The sequence below is a fragment of the Xenopus laevis genome, chromosome 4L (genome assembly GCF_017654675.1).
Source record: "Xenopus laevis strain J_2021 chromosome 4L, Xenopus_laevis_v10.1, whole genome shotgun sequence".
Lineage (NCBI taxonomy): Eukaryota > Metazoa > Chordata > Amphibia > Anura > Pipidae > Xenopus > Xenopus laevis.
The window spans coordinates 10,738,433-10,759,571 of NC_054377.1; the positions used below are offsets into that span (position 1 = coordinate 10,738,433).

At 42.4% G+C, this 21,139-nt stretch overlaps 1 protein-coding gene across 1 annotated transcript in view; it reads left to right on the top strand.

Moving 5' to 3' along the window:
• The window catches only part of cttn.L (cortactin L homeolog), a gene marked incomplete in the record, with an annotated part of 32,628 nt that extends 15,090 nt beyond the window's left edge, over positions 1-17,538 (top strand). Inside the window, 12 exon segments of the mRNA NM_001092402.1 lie at positions 1,665-1,719; positions 4,085-4,195; positions 4,416-4,526; positions 5,701-5,811; positions 8,794-8,904; positions 11,473-11,528; positions 12,381-12,450; positions 12,563-12,786; positions 13,217-13,297; positions 13,501-13,648; positions 13,807-13,878; positions 16,178-17,538. Coding sequence (NP_001085871.1) covers positions 1,665-1,719; positions 4,085-4,195; positions 4,416-4,526; positions 5,701-5,811; positions 8,794-8,904; positions 11,473-11,528; positions 12,381-12,450; positions 12,563-12,786; positions 13,217-13,297; positions 13,501-13,648; positions 13,807-13,878; positions 16,178-16,314 — 1,287 coding nt within the window.
• Positions 17,539-21,139: the final 3,601 nt, after the last annotated feature.

Below are 21,139 nucleotides of genomic sequence, written 5' to 3' on the forward strand. Positions count from 1 at the left end.
ATCTCCCCAAAACGCCCTGTGTGGCCTGACCCTTAGAATTGATACAATAGTTGCTGATATTCCGCAGATACTGCTGAGAAATGTATTTAATGTAGTGTTTCAACTAAATGTAGCAAATTGTAACAGTTCAGATGCGCCTGGATCACAGCTTCCAGACTGAAACACTAGAGACCGGAACATTAAATTGTATAAATTTGGGGAAAACTGTAAAAAATAAAAGATGGATAGCAATTTAAAAAAGTTGTTGTTTATGTCGAACAATGTTGAAAACAACTGAACTGGAAAAAGTGTATGGAAGGTAAACAACCCCTTTAAGCTACTAAAAAAATGCCTTACCCTTTAAACAAAACAGGGATTGTTTGTCCATATATTGCAATATATTTATGCTGGCCAACTACATCAGTCATCCCATATCTGGCCAGTCCTACACTCAAATTGCATCTGGTTCATTAAGAATTCTATTACTTTATTATATATTTTTTACACGGACTAAGTTTTACCTGCAACTTACTTGCTGCTTTCAAGGTTAAAACTCCCAAACTTGGTTGCCCTTTTATTGGCCACCAGTGGGATCACCTGACTAGTGATGTGCGTGTCGGGATTTCCCCGACCTTGGCCCGCTGGCATCCGCACTTACGGGTTCCTTTTTTTGACCCGCCTCGCCGATGACATCACAAAAGGGGCATGGCGAGCAGGTGCATCGTCTATAAAAGACGATCCCAGAAGCTGCCACCCGTGACGAAGCCTGCGAGGCCGGCCGAACCTGCGGTTATCGGGTCGGCCTGAACCTGCGGTTATTGGGTCGGCCCGAACCTGCGGTTATTGGGTCGGCCCGAACCTGCGGTTATTAGGTCGGCCCACCCAAGAAAGAACTTTGTTTATCCGCACTACACTGAATTTGACGAAATACCCAGGTGCTACTCCAATAATATCGATAATAGTCCAAAAGTAATGAGTGCCACTGGGAAACTTTCAACAGGTTATTTAAAAAAACAACAACATAATTTTCAAATAGATGGCCGTGTGCTCAGTCCACAGCGTCCCCACTGTCTGCACATATTCAAAAAAGGTAAAAGGCAGGTTTCTTGCAGTGTCCTGTCGGTAAAAATCGCCTTACGCATTTCGGGAGTTAATCCCTTAATCATAGGCTGTAAAAGGCAGGTAAAAATCGCCTCACGCGTTTTAGGAATGAATCCCTTAATCATAGGCTTAATAGGCCAATGGTTAAGGGATTTACTCCCAAAAAGGGTAAGGCAATTGTAACCTGCAGGACACTGCAATAAACCTGCCTTTTACCGTTTTTGAATATCGTTTTTGAATATATATATTATATATCCTTCTTTCTCCTGTAACCATTGGGATGCCACCGTGATCTTGAAACCTGCATTTTTCTCTTGGGCATCACACACACCCATATTTATGGAATTAGGTCAGGTATAATTTTGTCCTTATTAAAAGAAGCACACTATTAAAACACTGATGTCATACACTGATGCATGGAGACTAGGGCTGCTGTGCACGTATTAAAGGGTATAGGGCAGCGCTAATGTCACAGAGTTGTTCTCCCTTCAGTACATTCCATAAATAGAGGTAAACGTCCCACGTGAGATGTTCCGCTTGCCTCCTAGGCTGGTAATGTGTCTTACAAACTTCATGTCTTACAGTCTGCTGTGAACTTTGAATACAAGGGGAAGACAGAAAAACATGCATCCCAGAAAGGTGAGCACATCTTGTACTCAAATCCCATACTTTGCCACACAATGGTCTCTGTCCTTTTGTAAATAAATGCCTGGTATGATGCAAGTTCTATCTGGTTGAGTTGGGGGGGCTTGAGTGGCTGCAGGGTAAGTTTTAGGGAGAGTGGCTTTCTAGATACACCCAAAAGCAGCTAAAGGGTTACTCTTGCCCACATACTCATGGGCAATGAACCTTTTGCACTTCTATTGTGATGCACAACCAGGGCTCCCAACTGCATAAATGAACCTATCTTCTGTATAAAGAGATATAAATCACACACTATTTTTGATAGTAGTCACAGTACAAAAGTCGAAGAAATCTTAGGTGCTTGTAGAACCCACCAGTTTAGAAGAGAGGTGCACCGCCCTGAACCCTCAGCTTAGGTAGTGGACCACCGTATAAAGAAAAAGGGCAGGCACTAGCAGAGACCAGTCTTCCAGGCAGGCTTGTCAAAACATAAAGTAGTTTATTGTAGAACTCAAGGATACAACCTCACCACCTTACGCGTTTCATATCTCTCAGATACTTAATCATAGGCTAGATATTCACACTTCCCATGGCTTATTTAAATCCAACCAATTAGAATTGAGTATAATGCAACCAAGTAAACGAGGTATCATAGAGCATTGTGATTGGAGCTTCTTGATGTGACATCATTGTATACAAGATAATATAGGCAGCTTAAGCGCCATCTTGGTGCTCTAATTGCGAGGTTAATCCAAATGAACAAAAACTTTATCAAGAAAAGCTTTATAAAGACAGACACTACATTCAATTTATAAACAAAGATAAATTATAAAATAAACTAAGGTATAAAAACAGGGATTAGTCAGTCATATAACAAAATTCAATAACAGATAGATCTAGGCCCTGTTCACAATGATAAACGACATAAACAGATTTATCTAGCTTATAAAATTCTTATACAAGGAGAGTTTTATTATCTTCAAAATGGGGCAGACTAAGTACCATATAAAGTACGGGTAGGAACGACATCATAAATGAGTTACTCCCTAAACCTGTGTATGTAAATTATTGAAGTACAAGGAAGAGTTTACTAAAAAAAGATATTTATTAAGAAATACATTCTAACTAGATGTAACCTAGGGGGTTAAAAATAACATGTGACATGATATTCGTTATTTAGAAACCTAGTGGCCAAAGTGAAAATTCTGTATAAAGAGATCTGTGACATTCAATCCAGTGACCCTTTGAAAGTGCTTGATTTGCCCATTTCTCTTACAGGGGAAATCCATCATTTTTTGTTGTTTAGTGGCGCAGCCTCTTTCTGCACTGCTGGTTCTGGTTGGTTCTGATCCTTGCAGCAATGTAGCTGAAACTTGTGGCACAATATTAAATAAATTGGTGCGCAGTGCCAGTAACTGTACCATTATTAATCAGAAAGGATGTATCAAAAAATAATTAATGAAGGGAGAAAAATACTCTCAGTTCACCCGAGTCCATGGCTGCAAAAAATCAGAAACAGCAAAAGGTTGTGAGTTTTCTCCAAAAGAAAAGACTAACATTAAGATTAAAAATTCATATAATTTATTAGGACATACAGGTGACTGCCTAACGCGTTTCGTGCCTACTGGGGCACTTACTCATACACTTATCCTATGCTTAGGATCCTTAAACTGGCCATAGACTCAAAGATCCGCTTGTTTGGCGACATCGCCAAGCAAGCGGATCTTTCCCCCGATATGCCACTAACGGCATGGCTATATCGGGGGGTAATTCGAACGTTCGGCCGTATGGTCGGTTAAAAAATCAAACCTTCCCGATTGATATCGTGGCCAGATATCGATCGGGAAGACCCGTCGGAAGCCCCCATACACGGGCAGATAAGCTGTCAAATTGGTCCAAACGACCGATATCGGCAGCTTTATCTGCCCGTGTATGGCCACCATTAGCCTATGAGTAAGTGCCCCAGTAGGCACAAAACGCGTTAGGCGGTCACCTGCATGTCCTAATAAATGATTTGAATTTTTAATCTTAATTTTGGTCTTTACTTTTGGAGAAAACTCACGACCTTTTGCTGTTTCACAATGTTGCTGAAGCCAGATTTCCACAATGCCTTCCATGCTCTTTCACGGGACTGTTGAAGAGCCCTGCTACATTTTTCAGGAGTCAGAACTGGCAATTGCAGAGAATAGCAGGAAACCGGCAAATGCTACTTTCTGTAGCAACTGTGTTTTACCCATAACATAAACTGAAAGTATTAATATAATACATGTATAAGGACCCAGCAACACCCCCCCAAGCACACAGTTTTAAACTATGTTTCATCTGTAACACCCAGTCACCACCATTACAGCCTGACAGTTAAAGCATTGTTTTCTTTCAGATTATGCCACTGGCTTTGGGGGCAAATATGGAGTCCAGGCTGATCGAGTGGATAAAAGTGCCCTTGGCTTTGACTACAAGAGTAAGACTGAAAAGCACGAGTCCCAGAAAGGTTAGTGCTGGAATGATTTAGCTGGTCCCAGCTACATTGTTTCAGTAGTCAGAGCCAGAAGTGCAGCGAATTTAAACAGTCAGGCATATACTACATTGTGAAACCATACGTTGAAAATGGTTTCAGTGCTGCTTGGAAGAAATTCTATAGCTCCTTGCTTATATATGTACATATTCATTAACAGGCTGCTTGTATTGTTTGCTTTCCCTGTGTGGAACAGATTATACCACTGGCTTTGGAGGGAAGTTTGGTGTACAGGCCGACCGTGTGGACAAGAGTGCAGTCGGATATGATTACCAGGGGAAAACTGAGAAACATGAGTCGCAGAAAGGTTTGTATTTGTGTCTCCTACTGGATTTATCTGTGTATGTCTCCGTTAACTTTCTGTATGTGCAGAGGTAGGTGCCCCGAGCATGCAATCCATATAAAGTCCAAAAATAAAAGGAAGCACTCACGGCATAAAGGTTGTTAGAAGTCCTTTACTGAATCATATAAACATCTACGCGTTTCGGTACCTCAAGGGACCCTCATCAGGATATGTGTGTGTGTATATGTGTGTGTATATGTGTGTGTGTGTGTATATGTGTGTAAGCCATCTACCTGGGTGTTACCTTAAACGGCTGTATTATCCAATGTCCAAATTCCATGTTTATTAAATAAATTTAAAAGAACCGGCCAACTTTTCGGTCCGGCTCTAAGACCTTTAATGTTGGACGGTTCTTCCACTTTGCTGGCTTTTGTTTGCACAAAATCTTCAGGCTACTGGCTTCACTACATAGCATTAACCGTTCGAATTCTAACACCCTCATTGGTGTTCACTTTACTCACAGTTGAGTTTAGCCCTCAATATTAGAAGTTACCTCGGAGTTCCATGACCTGCATAAAAACACTCGGCCTCGTATTTTTATATGGTCATGAAACTCCTCGGTAACTTGTAATATCCTTATATTTTACAAGAGGGGGTACTTTATTCACTATATAATACACATGTTTCAGTGAGTTATGTGACAGAAATGACATCAGTACTCACCGTTTATAAGGATATTTAAAGATATTCATGGCTTTTGTGTATTATATAGTGAATAAAGTACCCCCTCTTGTAAAATATAAGGATATTATAAGTTACCGAGGAGTTTCATGACCATATAAAAACACGAGGCCGAAGGCCGAGTGTTTTTATACAGGTCATGGAACTCAGAGGTAACTTCTAATATCCTCATATTTTACAACTGGGGGTACTTTATTTATTATAATACACAAGTTTTAGGGAGTCGTGACAGAAATGACATCAGAGCTCACCGTTTATAAGGATATAATTTACAAGATATTCATGGCTTTTGTGTATTATATATATATATGTGTGTGTGTGGCAAGTAAAGGGTTAACATGTTACCCTGCCTCCCCTTCCCCATGACTCCTGGGCTCCTACATATCTCAAAGCTTCTGTTCCCCCCCCCCCCCCAAGTGTTCCCACCAAGCTTATATGTTGTTTAATTTGCTCATAGATTATTCAAAAGGTTTCGGTGGTAAATATGGCGTTGACAAAGAGAACGTGGACAAGAGCGCTGTTGGGTTTGACTACCAAGGAAAAACAGAGAAGCACGAATCACAGAAAGGTTCAGTATCCACTTAGCAAATTCAAGCTGTTGAATAAGGCGGCACCCTAACCTATGCTATAATAATAATCTCAATATTATTGAGTAGGAGAGAGCCTAGCATAAAAAAAAGAAAAAAACTTTGCTCACCATATAAATGTATCCTTTTGAATCATTCTTTATTCCAGTTCGTCCTAGAAACTTGATGTGAAGCTTTATTTTTAGAGAGAAGGAGAAGGTGTAGTGGCCCTTTAAAGGTCAACTTAAAGGGGGTTGTTCACCTTTCAGTTAATGTTTATTATGATGTAGAGGGATATTCTGAAACAATTTGCAACCGTCTTTCATTTTTTATTATTTGTGGCTTTTGACTTATTTAGCTTTTTATTCATCAGCTCTCCAGTTTGCAATGTCAGCAGTCTGATTGCTATGATCCAAATTCCCTAGCAACCATGCATTGATTGGAATAAGAGACAGGGAAAATAGGAGAAGCCTGGATAGAAAGCTGAGTAATAAAAAGTAACAATAAGCTGAAAAGATTCAGAAGAAGTCAACAATTTAAAAACTATATAAAAAAAGTAAGATCAATCCTAATGTTGCTTAGAATTAGCCATTCTATAACATACTAAAAGTTAACATAAAAGTGAACCACCCCTTTAAAGGCAATGAAGGTGCAATTGCCAGCTTTTTGACAGACTCCCACATATATTCTGGATCATCTGATCCCTCATGTTCATATAAATCCACAGCCAAGGGGAACTTATAGGGTAAAATCCAATGTCCCGTCCTTGCATTAAAACTTTACTGTCTATTTAAGGGGACAAGAATGTACTGTATAATAGATCCCACTGTTCCTGTAAGAGCAGGCCGTTCCAAACATGTTTTTGCTGCCTTGTTACTACTTGCCCTTTACATTCTCCAAAGTCCTGCTCTGGGGGTGTCTTTTAACCTTACTTTATAACGTGTCTTGATTCCCTGTTCCTGAGACCTACTGATCTATGGAATAATCGTATGTGTTATTCTAATGATCTCTTTGCTGAGCAGGGGGAGCTTGGAGTGGAATCTTCTGACATCCATGCGTGTCCCACCCTGCCTTGTACTCCCATCTCATTTGCAGAGCCAGACTCGGACATGGATGGGGCAGCCCATTTCTAAGGGGAGGGGGGGGAATGTGTATACATCAGGGATTCCCAGCGTCCAGCTGACAGCCCTAATGTATATACTAATAGATCTAACAGTAAGTAATGTGTCCTTTGTGCTTTCATTGGCATTTTCTCTCAGGGGGGCCCCTCCCATGCTTAGGGCCCAGGTCTCTTTCCTGAATCTGGCTCTGCCTAACTCTGACATAATGTTTCTAATGCTCTTTGTTAAAGAAAAACCACAATGATAGTTGTTTATAAGCAGTGATCCATTACCTTCTGGAGCCAGTAACACCAGGAAATGAAGATGCCCTGTCTTTCTCTCTATACCCTGTCTATCTCTCTATGCCCTGTCTATCTCTCTATGCCCTGTCTATCTCTCTATGCCCTGTCTATCTCTCTATGCCCTGTCTATCTCTCTATGCCCTGTCTCTCTCTCTCTCTATACCCTGTCTATCTCTCTCTCTCTCTCTATACCCTCTCTCTCTCTCTCTCTCTCTCTCTCTCTCTATACCCTGTCTCTCTCTCTCTCTCTATACCCTGTCTCTCTCTCTCTCTCTCTCTCTCTCTCTCTCTCGCTCTCTATACCCTGTCTCTCTCTCTATACCCTGTCTATCTCTCTCTCTCTCTACCCTGTCTATCTCTCTCTCTCTCTACCCTGTCTATCTCTCTCTCTCTATACCCTGTCTATCTCTCTCTCTCTATACCCTGTCTCTCTCTCTCTCTATACCCTGTCTCTCTCTCGCTCTCTATACCCTGTCTCTCTCTCTATACCCTGTCTATCTCTCGCTCTCTATACCCTGTCTCTCTCTCTATACCCTGTCTATCTCTCTCTCTCTATACCCTGTCTATCTCTCTCTCTCTATACCCTGTCTATCTCTCTCTCTATACCCTGTCTATCTCTCTCTCTATACCCTGTCTATCTCTCTCTCTCTATACCCTGTCTATCTCTCTCTCTCTATACCCTGTCTATCTCTCTCTCTCTATACCCTGTCTCTCTCTCTCTATACCCTGTCTCTCTCTCTCTCTCTCTCTCTCTCTCTCTCTCTCTCTCTCTCTATACCCTGTCTCTCTCTCTCTCTCTCTATACCCTGTCTCTCTCTCTATACCCTGACTCTCTCTCTATACCCTGTCTATCTCTCTCTCTCTATACCCTGTCTATCTCTCTCTCTCTATACCCTGTCTATCTCTCTCTCTCTATACCCTGTCTATCTCTCTCTCTCTATACCCTGTCTATCTCTCTCTCTATACCCTGTCTATCTCTCTCTCTATACCCTGTCTCTCTCTCTCTCTATACCCTGTCTCTCTCTCTCTCTATACCTTGTCTCTCTCTCTCTCTCTATACCCTGTCTATCTATCTATCTCTCTCTCTCTATACCCTCTCTCTCTCTATACCCTATCTATCTCTCTCTCTCTCTCTCTCTCTCTCTCTCTCTCTCTCTCTCTCTATATCTATATATATACCCTGTCTATCTCTCTATATCTTGTTCATATCTCTAAACCCTGTCTATAATGTTTCCTTAGGTAAAAGGCCATTCGGCTATCTAATAGTAAATTGGCATAAATCATTCTATGACTCATTCTGTAATGGAATGAAACATCCCATAGAAGCTTCTGGTATGAGGCACCTCAAGTTTCCCTTTATTTTAATTTTTTTGGCCTTCAAACTCGCTGAAGAAGCTGCTTATAAACTGCTTGTTGTGTGATGGTTTTTCTTTAGCGCCCTCTGTTGGAAGGTTCTTATGCCATTCCAGCAGCGGTGAATATTGTCGGCAATCTTCGAACATGTTCAATGTGTATCTTCTGGGGTTCTCCGCCTCCCTTTCCCATTAACTGTTTAATAGCATGTGGATTTCTGTGTGTGTAGACTATGTGAAAGGGTTTGGAGGCAAGTTTGGTGTGCAGACAGACAGACAGGACAAGTGTGCTCTTGGCTGGGACCATCAGGAAAAGCTTCAGCTGCACGAGTCCCAAAAAGGTACACCGTATCCATTAAGTGTGTCTGTGTCTTTAATCCCCCTTATTCTAACTCCTCTTGGTCTTTCTCCTCTGTGTTACTCTGCTCTTCTCCTCTTGGGCTCTTTGCTCTGTTACTTTGCCAAAGGGGTGAGCTGGGTTCTATCTTCTCTCTCATTCTCATGGGCAGTGCCCGGTCCAATACAGGTTTTTCTGGTGACTAAGAGTGTAGCGCAACATGCAGCTCCTGTACTAATAGTTCAGTATACAACAGTTATTGATCTTCTCTTGGAAGAAACAATGGAGGGTGCAGCTTAATGTTCCTTTGGATGTTCCTCTTCGGAATGTTTCTATTGATACCATTGGTGAGCTGCCATATTGATTTCTCCTCTTTGCAATGGAAGATCACAATATATGGCCCTTTTCTGTATCCTAGGCGTGCCTCTTCAGTTAACCATTGCTGGGATTTGATACGTTAAAAACGTACTTGTTTGGATCCCTCCTTACTCTGTCGCCATTTATAGGGCTCCCTGGGATCTCTCCCTCACAGGCTCATGTGTGCTACTGAGAATGCAGGAGTTTATAGGCAGGATCACATTCACTTCTTCCTGGGCTTCTTACAAGCTCCCGGCCTTGATTGCTTCTTACACAAAATCATGTGTTGCTGGACTGGCCTTTACAGAATCATGTGTTGCAAGTCTTCATTGCGTCTGAACAAGAATCATGTGCTGACGGCCTTGATTGCTTCTTAAACAGAATCATGTGCTGCAAGCCTTGATTGCTTCTGAAACAAAATTGTGCTGCTGATTGTTTAAGAAAAGTCAAAGCTGGCAGCACACAATTCAGTTTAAGGGCTCTTACAGACGAGCGTTTTTACCTGCGCTCCCCTGCGTTCCGTTTTTCTGCGTTCAGCCGCAGGGGAGCGCAGGAATAGACGCATTACATTTTTTCCAATGGGGCTGTACTCACACAGGCGCGTGTAGGCGGCGAACGCAGGTTTGAGACGCAACATGCTGCATTTTTCCTGCGTTCGGCGCCTACACGCGACTGTGTGAGTACAGCCCCATTGGAAAAAATGTAATGCGTCTATTCCTGCGCTCCCCTGCGGCTGAACGCAGAAAAACGCAGGTAAAAACGCTCATCAGTAAGAGCCCTTAAACTGAATTGTGTGCTGCCAGCTTTGACTTTTCTTAAACAATCAGCAGCACAATTTTGTTTCAGAAGCAATCAAGGCTTGCAGCACATGATTCTGTTTAAGAAGCAATCAAGGCCGTCAGCACATGATTCTTGTTCAGACGCAATGAAGACTTGCAGCACATGATTCTGTAAAGTCCAGCAGCACATTATTTTCTTTAGGGCTCTTGCACATGAGCACCTGAATAATCAGAACAGCAGGAAGGAAAGAGGAGCTGCAACATCAGTTTGGACAAATCAGATTGCAGGATGGACAAAACCAGCCAATGCAGGTAGAGAGGCTACGTGTGCTGGCAAATGGCAGCAAACAGCGACTACTCCACAGTGCAACAATAATCTATACTATTCATGTGTTGCAAATATATATATATATATATAATATATATATATATATATATATATATATATATATATATATATATATATATATATATATATATATATATATATATATATATATATATATAGTGAATAAAGTACCCCCTCTTGTAAAATATGAGAATATTATAAGTTACCAAGGAGTTCCATGACCATATAAAAGCACAATCGTTTTATACAGGTCATGGAACTCCGAGGTGACTTTTAATATCCTCATATTTTGCAACAGGGGGTACCTTATTTATTATAATACACACGTTTCCATGAGTCATGTGACAGAAATGACATCACTAAGCTCTGATTATAACCGATGACATCATTAGGCACCGTTTATAAGGATATAATACAAAAGCCATGAATATCTTGTAAATTATATCCTTATAAACGGTGACTAGTGATGTCATCAGTTAAAAATGGTGAGTAGTTATGTCATTTTTGTCACATGACTCACTAAATCTCATCTATTATAATAAAGTACCCCATGTTAGAAAATATGAGGATATTAGAAGTAACTTCGGAGTTCCATGGACCGGTGCTTTTATATGGTCATGGAACTTCTTGGTGACTTATAAAATCCCAATATTTTACAATAGGGGGGACTTTATTCTCTATATAATTTACAGGATATTCATCGCTCTTGTGTATTATATACACATATATCGATGGGTTTTCCTCTGATTCATTAAACACTGCACATTGTATTGTGCCACCCTCTACAGTTAAATTACAGCTATTATTTAGTCCATTTAATTCTGTTTTCTGAGAACACTGACACCTAGTGGTAGATTTGAACAATGCCATTTCTCCTTTTAGTTCCTCCGTATTGAAAGTAAAATAAGCAGATCTTTGGTTTTTTTTTAAAGGCCACACTGGACTTTTATAAAAGGGAAACACATTGTCTGTTTTTAATTGAATAAAGTAATTTTTTTTTTTTTTTGGAGCTTGGAATTTTAGGCATGAGAGGGAGGGAGCGAACAGCGAGAGCAAGTTGTAATTTGCCTTTTGCATCTTATTTCAGATTACTCCCAGGGATTTGGTGGAAAGTACGGCGTGCAGAAGGATCGTATGGATAAGGTATAGCAGTGACTTGTTTATACATGGCAGGATTCCACCTTTAAAGGACAAATAAAGCCTCTGTGCCTTATTAAAAGGGCATTGTAGAGTTAAAGTGCAAAACCATGAACTATGTTTAACTTAGTAGTGTCCATCCTGTTCAGCGGGAGGACTTCTCCCCATGGTCTGTCTCACTAAAGGAGAACTAAAGCCTAACTAAAGAAGTAGCTAGAAATGTTGTACATGATGTTTTGTGCTTCTGTACCAGCCAAAGGCAACCACAGCCCTTTAGCAGTAAAGATCGGTGTCTCCAAAGATGCCCCAGTAGCTCCCCATCTTCTTTTCTGCTGATTCACTGCACATGCTCTGTGCTGCTGTCACTTACTGAGCTTAGGGACCCACTCACAATATACAGTACACATAGAATAGAAATGTCACAATATAAGGCTGATTAGTAATTAATACAGATAATTACTACATGGCAGCACAGAAACCAGTGCAATTAGCATCAGAATTTAATAATCAGCAAACCTGTAGCATCAGCTTATATTACAGGGGAAGCTCATTTTCTGCTGGATAATTAGTGACGAGCCCTAAGCTTAGCTTCTCAACAGCCAATCAGAGCCCACTGAGCATGTGAGTGTCACAGACACTTTCCAAGATGGTGACCCCCTGTGACAAGTTTGAAGTCCTGGAACATTGCTGCTATTGACAAGTTGAAACTTTAGGCTGGTGTAATAAGTTCACTATATAAAATATGGCATTTTTAGCCACATTCATATTTATGGTTTAGTTCTCCTTTAAAGGACTAAAGAGATGGAGTCAATGGTGGCTACTAATACTCCTATTTCTTGTTGGTCCCCCTCTTTGCAGGCTGCAGCATCCTTTGAAGATGTAGAGAAAGTGTCTTCATCCTACCAGAAGACCCGGCCGGTAGAAGTTGGTAGGTGAAAAAGATGGCAGGCAGAATAATCTCATTGGTTGGCCAGGCCCTGGGTATGAGGGCAGTGGCCATGCCAGCAGTCAAGTAACACAGCTTGGTGTTTGCCCCGCAGAAGGAAGCAAAGCCAGCAGCATCAGAGCAAACTTCGAAAACCTGGCCAAAGATAAAGAGCAGGAGGACCGGAAAAAGGCAGAGGCCGAGCGAGCACAGAGATCGGAGCGTGAGAGGCGTGAGCAGGAGCAGGCCCGGAGGGAGCAGGAGCAAGAGCAGGCCCGGAGGGAGCAAGAGCAGGCCCGGAGGGAGCAGGAGCAAGAGCAGGCCCGGAGGAAGCAGGAGGTCAGTGCCCTCTCTAATGTGCTGCTTGCCATTAAAGGGTGGCAGCTTTTCAATTGGCCTTTTTAATTATTTTCCTTCTGACTCTTTCCATCTTTCAAATGGGGGGGGGGGTCACTGACCTCATCTAAAAAAACCAAATGCTCTGTAAGGCTACAAATGTATTCTTATAGCTACTGGTTTTTTATTACTTACCTTACTATTTAGTCTCTCTCATATTCCAGTCTCTTATTCAAATCAGTGCATGGTTGCTAGGGGAATTTGGACCTTAGCAACCAGATGGCTGAAATTGCAAACTGGAGAGCTGCTGAATAAATAACTCAAAACCCATAAAGAATGAAACCCAATTGCAAATTGTCTCAGAATATCACTCTCTACATCATACTCTATATATATATATATATATTCAACTTACCAATTGTTTTTTTTGCAGGAGGAGGAAAATGCTAAGCCTCCCACCCCTCCCGCGTCTCCTAAAGCCTCTGTCAAAGTACCAGAGAGTCCAATCTACGAGGTAAATTCTGCACACACCCTGTCCTAGCTTTTGGGAAGTGGGAGGGGGGTGTATTAGTTCAACTGTCAGCTTTCTGGGTGGCCAGCTGTCTGCTTGCTATATACAGTACACACACAGGATATTACACCTTAAAGGCAACTTGTGTTGTATGCGTTTCTTCCTATAAGTGAATTATTGGGGTGCTAATAGACGTTTGTGTGCAGGATGCCTCCCCCGTGTACGAGCGTGAGCCGCATAGAGCACCCCCTGTGTCTGAACCTGTGTACGCCGAGGAGTCGGACTACCAAGATGCCGAGGGGCACAAGGAGGCGGAGCCAGAGGCAGTGTATGAGTCGACAGATTACCAGGACGGTGAGTCTCACATCTGCTACAGTTTATTTCTTATATATTCTATAGTTTATAAGATCTATAATGTGTGTGTTCCAATCTACTGTCTCTTTAAGTAATGATGTGTGTGTGTGTTCCAATCTACTGTCTCTTTAAGTAATGGAACCCTTGTTCCCCCACAGTGGATAATACGTACGATGAATACAACGAAGACCTCGGCATCACCGCCATCGCTCTGTACGACTATCAGGCTGGTAAGTGACCCCCCCCCCAGAATTCCACTGGTGTATTTGTAGCTGTGACACCCGCACCCTAATTACTGTGTGTGCCAAATAAACTGCTCAGCCAATTAGCATGTGCCCTGTCCCACCCACTGGTTGCTATGCGCCCAAACACTCTTATTAACCTAATCACAGGAGCTGACAGTCACATTCCATCACAGCTGCCCCCGGGATTGATATATTAGTAACCCTTTCCTTCCCAGTCATGGTACAGCTGCTCTGGGATAGATTAGTAACACTTTCCTTCCCAATCATGGCACAGCTGCTCTGGGATAGATTAGTAACCCTTTCCTTGCAGAACTGCTCTGGGATAGATTAGTAACCCTTTCCTTCCCAATCATGGCACAGCTGCTCTGGGATAGATTAGTAACCCTTTCCTTGCAGAGCTGCTCTGGGATAGATTAGTAACCCTTTCCTTCCCAATCATGGCACAGCTGCTCTGGGATAGATTAGTAACCCTTTCCTTGCAGAGCTGCTCTGGGATAGATTAGTAACCCTTTCCTTCCTAATTATGGCACAGCTGCTCTGGGACAGATTAGTAACCCTTTCCTTTTCTTGCACAGTTGCTCTGCGATAGATTAGTAACCCTTTCCTTTTCTTGCACAGTTGCTCTGGGATAGTTCAGTAACACCCTTTCCTTCCCAATCATGGCATAGTTGCTCTGGGATAGATTAGTAACCCTTTCCTTTTCTTGCACAGCTCCGCTGCGATAGATTAGTAACCCTTTCCTTTTCTTGCACAGTTGCTCTGCGATAGATTAGTAACCCTTTCCTTTTCTTGCACAGTTGCTCTGGGATAGTTCAGTAACACCCTTTCCTTCCCAATCATGGCATAGTTGCTCTGGGATAGATTAGTAACCCTTTCCTTTTCTTGCACAGCTCCGCTGCGATAGATTAGTAACCCTTTCCTTTTCTTGCACAGTTGCTCTGGGATAGATTAGTAACCCTTTCCTTTTCTTGTACAGTTGCTCTGGGATAGATTAGTAACCCTTTCCTTCCTGTTCATTGCACAGCTGCTCTCCTTTCCATGTATGACACAACTGAGCTTCTGCTCTATACATACTGCAAATATTTTTTGGGTTCAGGAGCCTATTGTCAGTTTAGCCCCTCTCCTCCTTACATCCCCCCCCCTGTAGTTCCAGGAGATTCCAGAATAACAGTTGTCCTGTTTTACTTCACTAAAGTATTTATTCATTTTTGGGCCAGTCCAGTGCATTTAACTCCCCCTTTTCTCGCCTGTCTAGTTCATTCATTGGATGAGTTGTTCCCTCGCCTCCTCCTTTTGCCTTTGTACATTTCCCTTTCACCTGTATTCTCCCCGCTGGCATTTTCAGCCTGACTGCCGCCCATTCTCTTGGTGCTCACCCCCCCCCCATGCTCAGCTCATATGGAACATGTAAAGGTCAATGTGAGGAGTAAAGGGCAGTTGGGAAATGGCAGTGGGTAGAAGTCATGTGCGAGTGGAGCAGATGGAGGTTGTTGCACTGACAGTTGATTCAATGTGTTTGCAAAAGAAAGTCAATGTTTTATCCCCCTGTATATAAGTCACGGCCCATTCTCTGACCTTTTATAAAGGCACAGGCCCCATTTATCCTTCCTTTACCATTTCATGTATTGTCTCACCTTTATTCATTGCACCACGTGTGTTTTAGAGGATTTGTTTTTTGGTGCCGCTGGATGCGCATGTTCCTACAGCAGTAAAGCAATCTTTCAACTGCTGTAAAACTATTCCTCTTGGCCGTAGCAATATCAATAGATTCTGGAAGCAGCTGGTTATTTACCCTTTTCTGTAACCCACCTATTAGTCAATGTAAGATGACAAGGGAGCGGGTTGAACCCAAAGCTTTGGATGAGGGCATGAAGACCACAGTATTTGAGGAGTACTTCACCTTTACATTAACTTTGCAGTTGGTCTTCAATTTAGTTTTTTTTCTATTCTACAGATCTCCAGTTTGGAATTTCAGCAGCTGTCTGGTTGCTAGGGTCTGACTTACCCTAGCAACCAGGCAGTGGTGTCCACGAGAGGCTGGGAGATGAATAGAAGGGGGACTGAATATAGAAAGATAAGGAATAAATAATAATTAAACTGTAGCCTCACAGAGCAATAGGTTTTTTGTTTTTTTTTTGTTCCTGGGGTCAGTGACCCCCAATCAGGAAAAAAATGAAGCCCAACTGATGAAAAGTTGCTAAGAATAGGGCAATTTATAGCAGACTAAATTATTAAAGGTGAACGTCTACTTTAACTCACTTTGCTTCTTTTTTTTTGCCCCCAGCCGGTGATGATGAAATTTCCTTCGACCCTGATGACATCATCACAAACATCGAGATGATCGACGAGGGCTGGTGGAGGGGTCTCTGCAAGGAACGCTACGGCCTCTTCCCGGCCAATTACGTGGAGCGTCCTCAGTAAGGCGCCTGCCGGCGCTCTCATCGTTAGCCAAGGGGGGGAGGGGCCTACAACACAGCACCCTATTGTTTTTTTTTCTATTTTGGCTGCCTTGGGTAACCAGCGGCACTCGGGCCCCCTCGGCTGCTTTGCAGGCTCCTCCCCCTGCGCTGAGTGTTGCCATGACTACGCTGGATCCTTACACTACAAATCATGAGTTTCTGGAGAGGGTTTAGATTTTTTTTTTTTAAATAGAATGTTTTTGGGGTTTTTTTCCTCTGGCTTTTATCGAGCAGTTTACTCTGTGGGCAAACGGTTCTTTTAATGACTATTAACCCATTCGCTGCCAGATGTGCCTCCGCTTCCTGGGACAAATCTCTTTACATCTCGTGCTCTTTTTAAGCGCCAGCGTTTTGGTTCCTCATCTCGTCAGCGCCCGACTGAGGCTCCTCTTTCTTTCCGTCTCATTCATTGTAATCAGTGGCTGATTGTCACCCCCCATTATTGTTACCCCCAGATACAGAACATTCTGCAGGGGAGCCGTCTAATTGGATGATCAAGGAGGGACCCCTTATGAACCCCAAATCCCCTTCTTTATTTCTGCTCTTTGCTTGCCCTTTAGAGTGACCAATCTCGCATTGTGCATCATTGCCGACAAAGAGACGCACTGTGCGTTCCGCCATTTTTTTTTTAGCAAATAGAATCCTTCTACCGGATCAGACTGTGATTGGCCAATGCGTATTCGTGGCCCCTATTCGTGGCTCCTTCTCTCAAACAGGGACCCATCAGTATTATCAGCGCAACATATTGTGCTCCTGCTGAGCTTATTATTTGACAACCCCCAGCATCCTCCTATCAGGCTACAGGGAGTTGTCGTCCTTGAACAACTGGCGTTCTATTTTATCAAAGTCAAATTCATCCCAATCATTTTCACTTCCTAAACTGTTAATACGACTGTGAAACAACAGCGCCACCTGCTGGTCATTTCAGCCTATCGGCTGCTGCTTCACATTCATTGGCTGCAGATTTTGGACCAATATTTAGGCCGATATAAACTGGTGCAGGAGAGGAGAGTGTGAGCCAAGTAGGGGGATTTCCTTCCAGCTTTTTTTTTTTTTTCAGGGAGGGGGTGAAATACATAAACATGGGTGGGTTTTTTTTATTCTTAGTTCCTTTTATCTGGTTTTGCATACAGCACTTCATGTATCATTTTGTAAATGATGCTTCAATAAAGTTGTTTTTTTCCAACCATGACACGTGTTATATATAAAGATCTATATATTGTGTGCGCACATTCTTACCCCTGCTTTTTTTTTATTTATATATATATATATATATATATATATATATATATATATATATATATATATATATATATATATATATATATATATATATATATAATATGCATCTGTTTTTATTCAGAAGCTTTGCAGTTTCAACAATCTGGTTGCTAGGATCTGAATTCCCCTAGCAACCATGCACTGATTTGAATAAGAGACTGGAATATGAATAGTAGAGGCCTGAATAGAAAGAGGAGTAATAAAAAGTAGCAATAACAATCCATTTGTAGCCTCACAGAGCATTTGTTTTTGTTTTTTTTAGATGGGGTCAGTGACCCCCTTTTTGAAAGCTGGAAAAGGGGGAAGAAAAAGGCAAGTAATTCAAACACTATAAATAATGAAGATGAATTGAAAAGTGCTTAGAACTGGCCTTTTTATAACATACGTAAAGGTCACTTAAAGGGCATGTAAAGGCAAAAAAATAAAATCCCATTTTTACTTTCTTTAATGAAAAAGAAACCGTTCTCCGATTTACTTTAATTAAAAAAATATGTACCATTCTTATAAGAAACCTGACTGTATGCAGTGAAATTCTCCCTTCATTTACTGCTGTGGATAGGAATTGTCAGACGGTCCCTAACTGCCCTGCAGGGAAACAATCCAAGATAATCATTAGTGAGGTTGGGCATTGATGTTAGGGATCAGGTCTGGCTTCTAATGTATCTCAGGGGGTTCAGTTGGGTTGAGGTCGGGGACCTGGTGGGCACATTATTGAGCTGAAACAAGAAAGATCCTTCCCCAAAGTAGAAATCATGGGATTGTTGGGAACCTCATTGTAGCCTTCTGGTTTGTTTTCAATGGAACCAGGGGCCCAAAACAAGAGGAGAAACCCAGTCCCCCCCCTCCACCATTGGTGTTATACATTCAGGTAGGTTAGTATTGTCCGGCTAAACCCAGACTTTTCCATCAGACTGCCAGATGGTCAATTGCCATTTATCACTCCAGAGGATACGTGTCCACTAGTGAGCCGGCCCGATACCCCTGGGCCTGGCAGTTTGGGCCCACGTAGCTGCGTCGTTTGCAACTGTAGACTGCTGGCTTCTGTTGGTCGAGCTTTTCTCAAGCCGCTCATCACTAATGTTCACTGCTCCAGAGTCCAATGTTGGTTCCCTAGAGTCCTGTACAAATCCGATCAAGCAGACCCCATGCCCAACATGGACCCACTGACCTGCAAGCCAACCTGCACCCACTATGCTCCGCTACCCAGACCTGCTACCGGGCCCAGCATAATAATCACTTACCCCACGACCCAGGCAGGGTCAGACTGGGGGGCCCGGGGCTACTGCCTCATGGCCCCCCCTCCACCACACGTGTGCACATGTACGTGGAATGAGTTTTTGCTGCGACCGGCTGGACTACAACTGGCAGGAAGAAACAGTGTGGATCTGGGCCAGCGGACCCACAAGAACTGGAGGCCAACCGGGGTTTTTCCTGGTGTACCGTCAGCCCAGTCTGACCCTGAACCCGGGACATTCTAACCAGAAGTGACGTCATGCTGGAGCCTATTCCACTAGTAGGGTAAGAACTTTTACCACAAACTCAAGGGAAGGACCAGTCCTGCAACTTTGCTGGTACCCAGACGGGTTACATGCAGACGACCCCCACAGTCCAGCAATCAGAAATGTAGAACTTTGTAGAGCAGGCCCTCAAAAAGGCAATCTTCCATCAGGCAGTAAAATCAGAGAAGCATTGCCTTACGCGTTTCATGTTACACACACTTAGTCATGGGCTGAGCCTGTGTGTAACACAAAATATGTAAGGCTATGCTTCTCTGACAAATATTTCACAAATTGTTACTGCCTGGTGGAAGGTTGCCTTTTTGACTGCCTGCTCTGCAAAGTTCTGGATTTGGGCCGCTCCCCTTGCTGAAGGCTCAGGTCGGTGCACCTGGGTCTCTTCCATAACTTGGCAAGTTGGTTGGACTACCATTATATATATTTTTGGTTTACTTCATCCTAACCACCTTGTGGGTACCCGACCCTGTGCAGGACTCTACTTTACGCTACTTTGGCCGATGCTTGGCATTACGCATGGTGATGATCCCCTATAAGAACCCAACAATCCCTACAAATAGTCCTTGTGCCGCCATTACTTCCAGCGACAGTTGGAACTCGGCAGTGAGTGTTGGACACACCCCGATACTTTTGGCCGTAGATTGTATGTATTGGGGGGCAGATAAACACACTAAACATACTACAGGCTCACTTCTGGCTTCTAAGCTCCTTTCTATAGATTCACATTTCTAGAGCCCTGGAAACTTACTAAAGAAGCCATAGACGTAACAATTATGATCTTTCTTGGAAAAGATGTTTCCAAGAAAGATTATTCATTTCAATACACACAAAATTGTCCACTTGGGTCGATCAACGAGCCGACCGATATCCAAGTCTTCTGCCGATATTGGTCGGCTCATCTCCCACCGCACACGCAATGAATATCATACGAAAATTTGTTTTGTACAATATTATCGGTGCGTCCATGGCTACCTTAAAGGGATCCTGTCATCGGAAAACATGTTTTTTTCCAAACGCATCAGTTAATAGTGCTACTCCAGCCGAATTCTGCACTGAAATCCATTTCTCAAAAGAGCAAACAGATTTTTTTTATATTCAGTTTTGAAATCTGACATGGGGCTAGACATTTTTTCAACTTCCCAGCTGCCCCAAGTCATGTGACTTGTGCCTGCACTTTAGGAGAGAAATGCTTTTCCTTCTCAATGTAACTGAATGTGTCTCAGTGGGACCTGGATTTTACTATTGAGTGTTGTTCTTAGATCTACCAGGCAGCTGTTATCTTGTGTTAGGGAGCTGCTATCTGGTTACCTTCCCATTGTTCTGTTGTTTGGCTGCTGGGAGGAAAGGGAGGGGGATGATATCACTCCAACTTGCAGTACAGCAGTAAAGAGTGATCGAAGTTTATCAGAGCACAGGTCACATGACTAGGGGCAGCTGGGAAATTGACAATCGGTTTGAGAAACGAATTTCAGTGCAGAATTCTGCTGGAGCAGCACTATTAACTGATTCATTTTGTAAAAAATCTTTTTTCCATTACAGTATCCCTTTAAGAGAAATAAAAAGAACTAAAGGAATTTCATTCTTTAAGAAGAGTCAAATGATTTCACATTCTATGCAACTCTAGGGGGATGATTTATCATCAGCATTCAAAATCAAATGTTTTGGCACCAACACCTACAAATACCAAACATTCAAGTTTTTGAAACTATCATAAAAAACAACACCAAAAAACTCGAATGTAAAAAGTTTGGCATCTAAAATCTTTACTACTAAACCTTTTTTGGTGTGTGGACCTCCAGGACCTCCTGGTCAGTATCAGTCGAATCTTCACCGGAATATTTGCGAATTTATAGCGAAATTCGCGAAACGACTGAAAATTCGCAAAACACATTGAAATCGATGGGCGTCAAAATATCTTTGACGAGCATCAATTTTGATGTGAGCGACAATTTTTTTATACGCACGACTATTTGGTCCAAATGCATCAAAGTC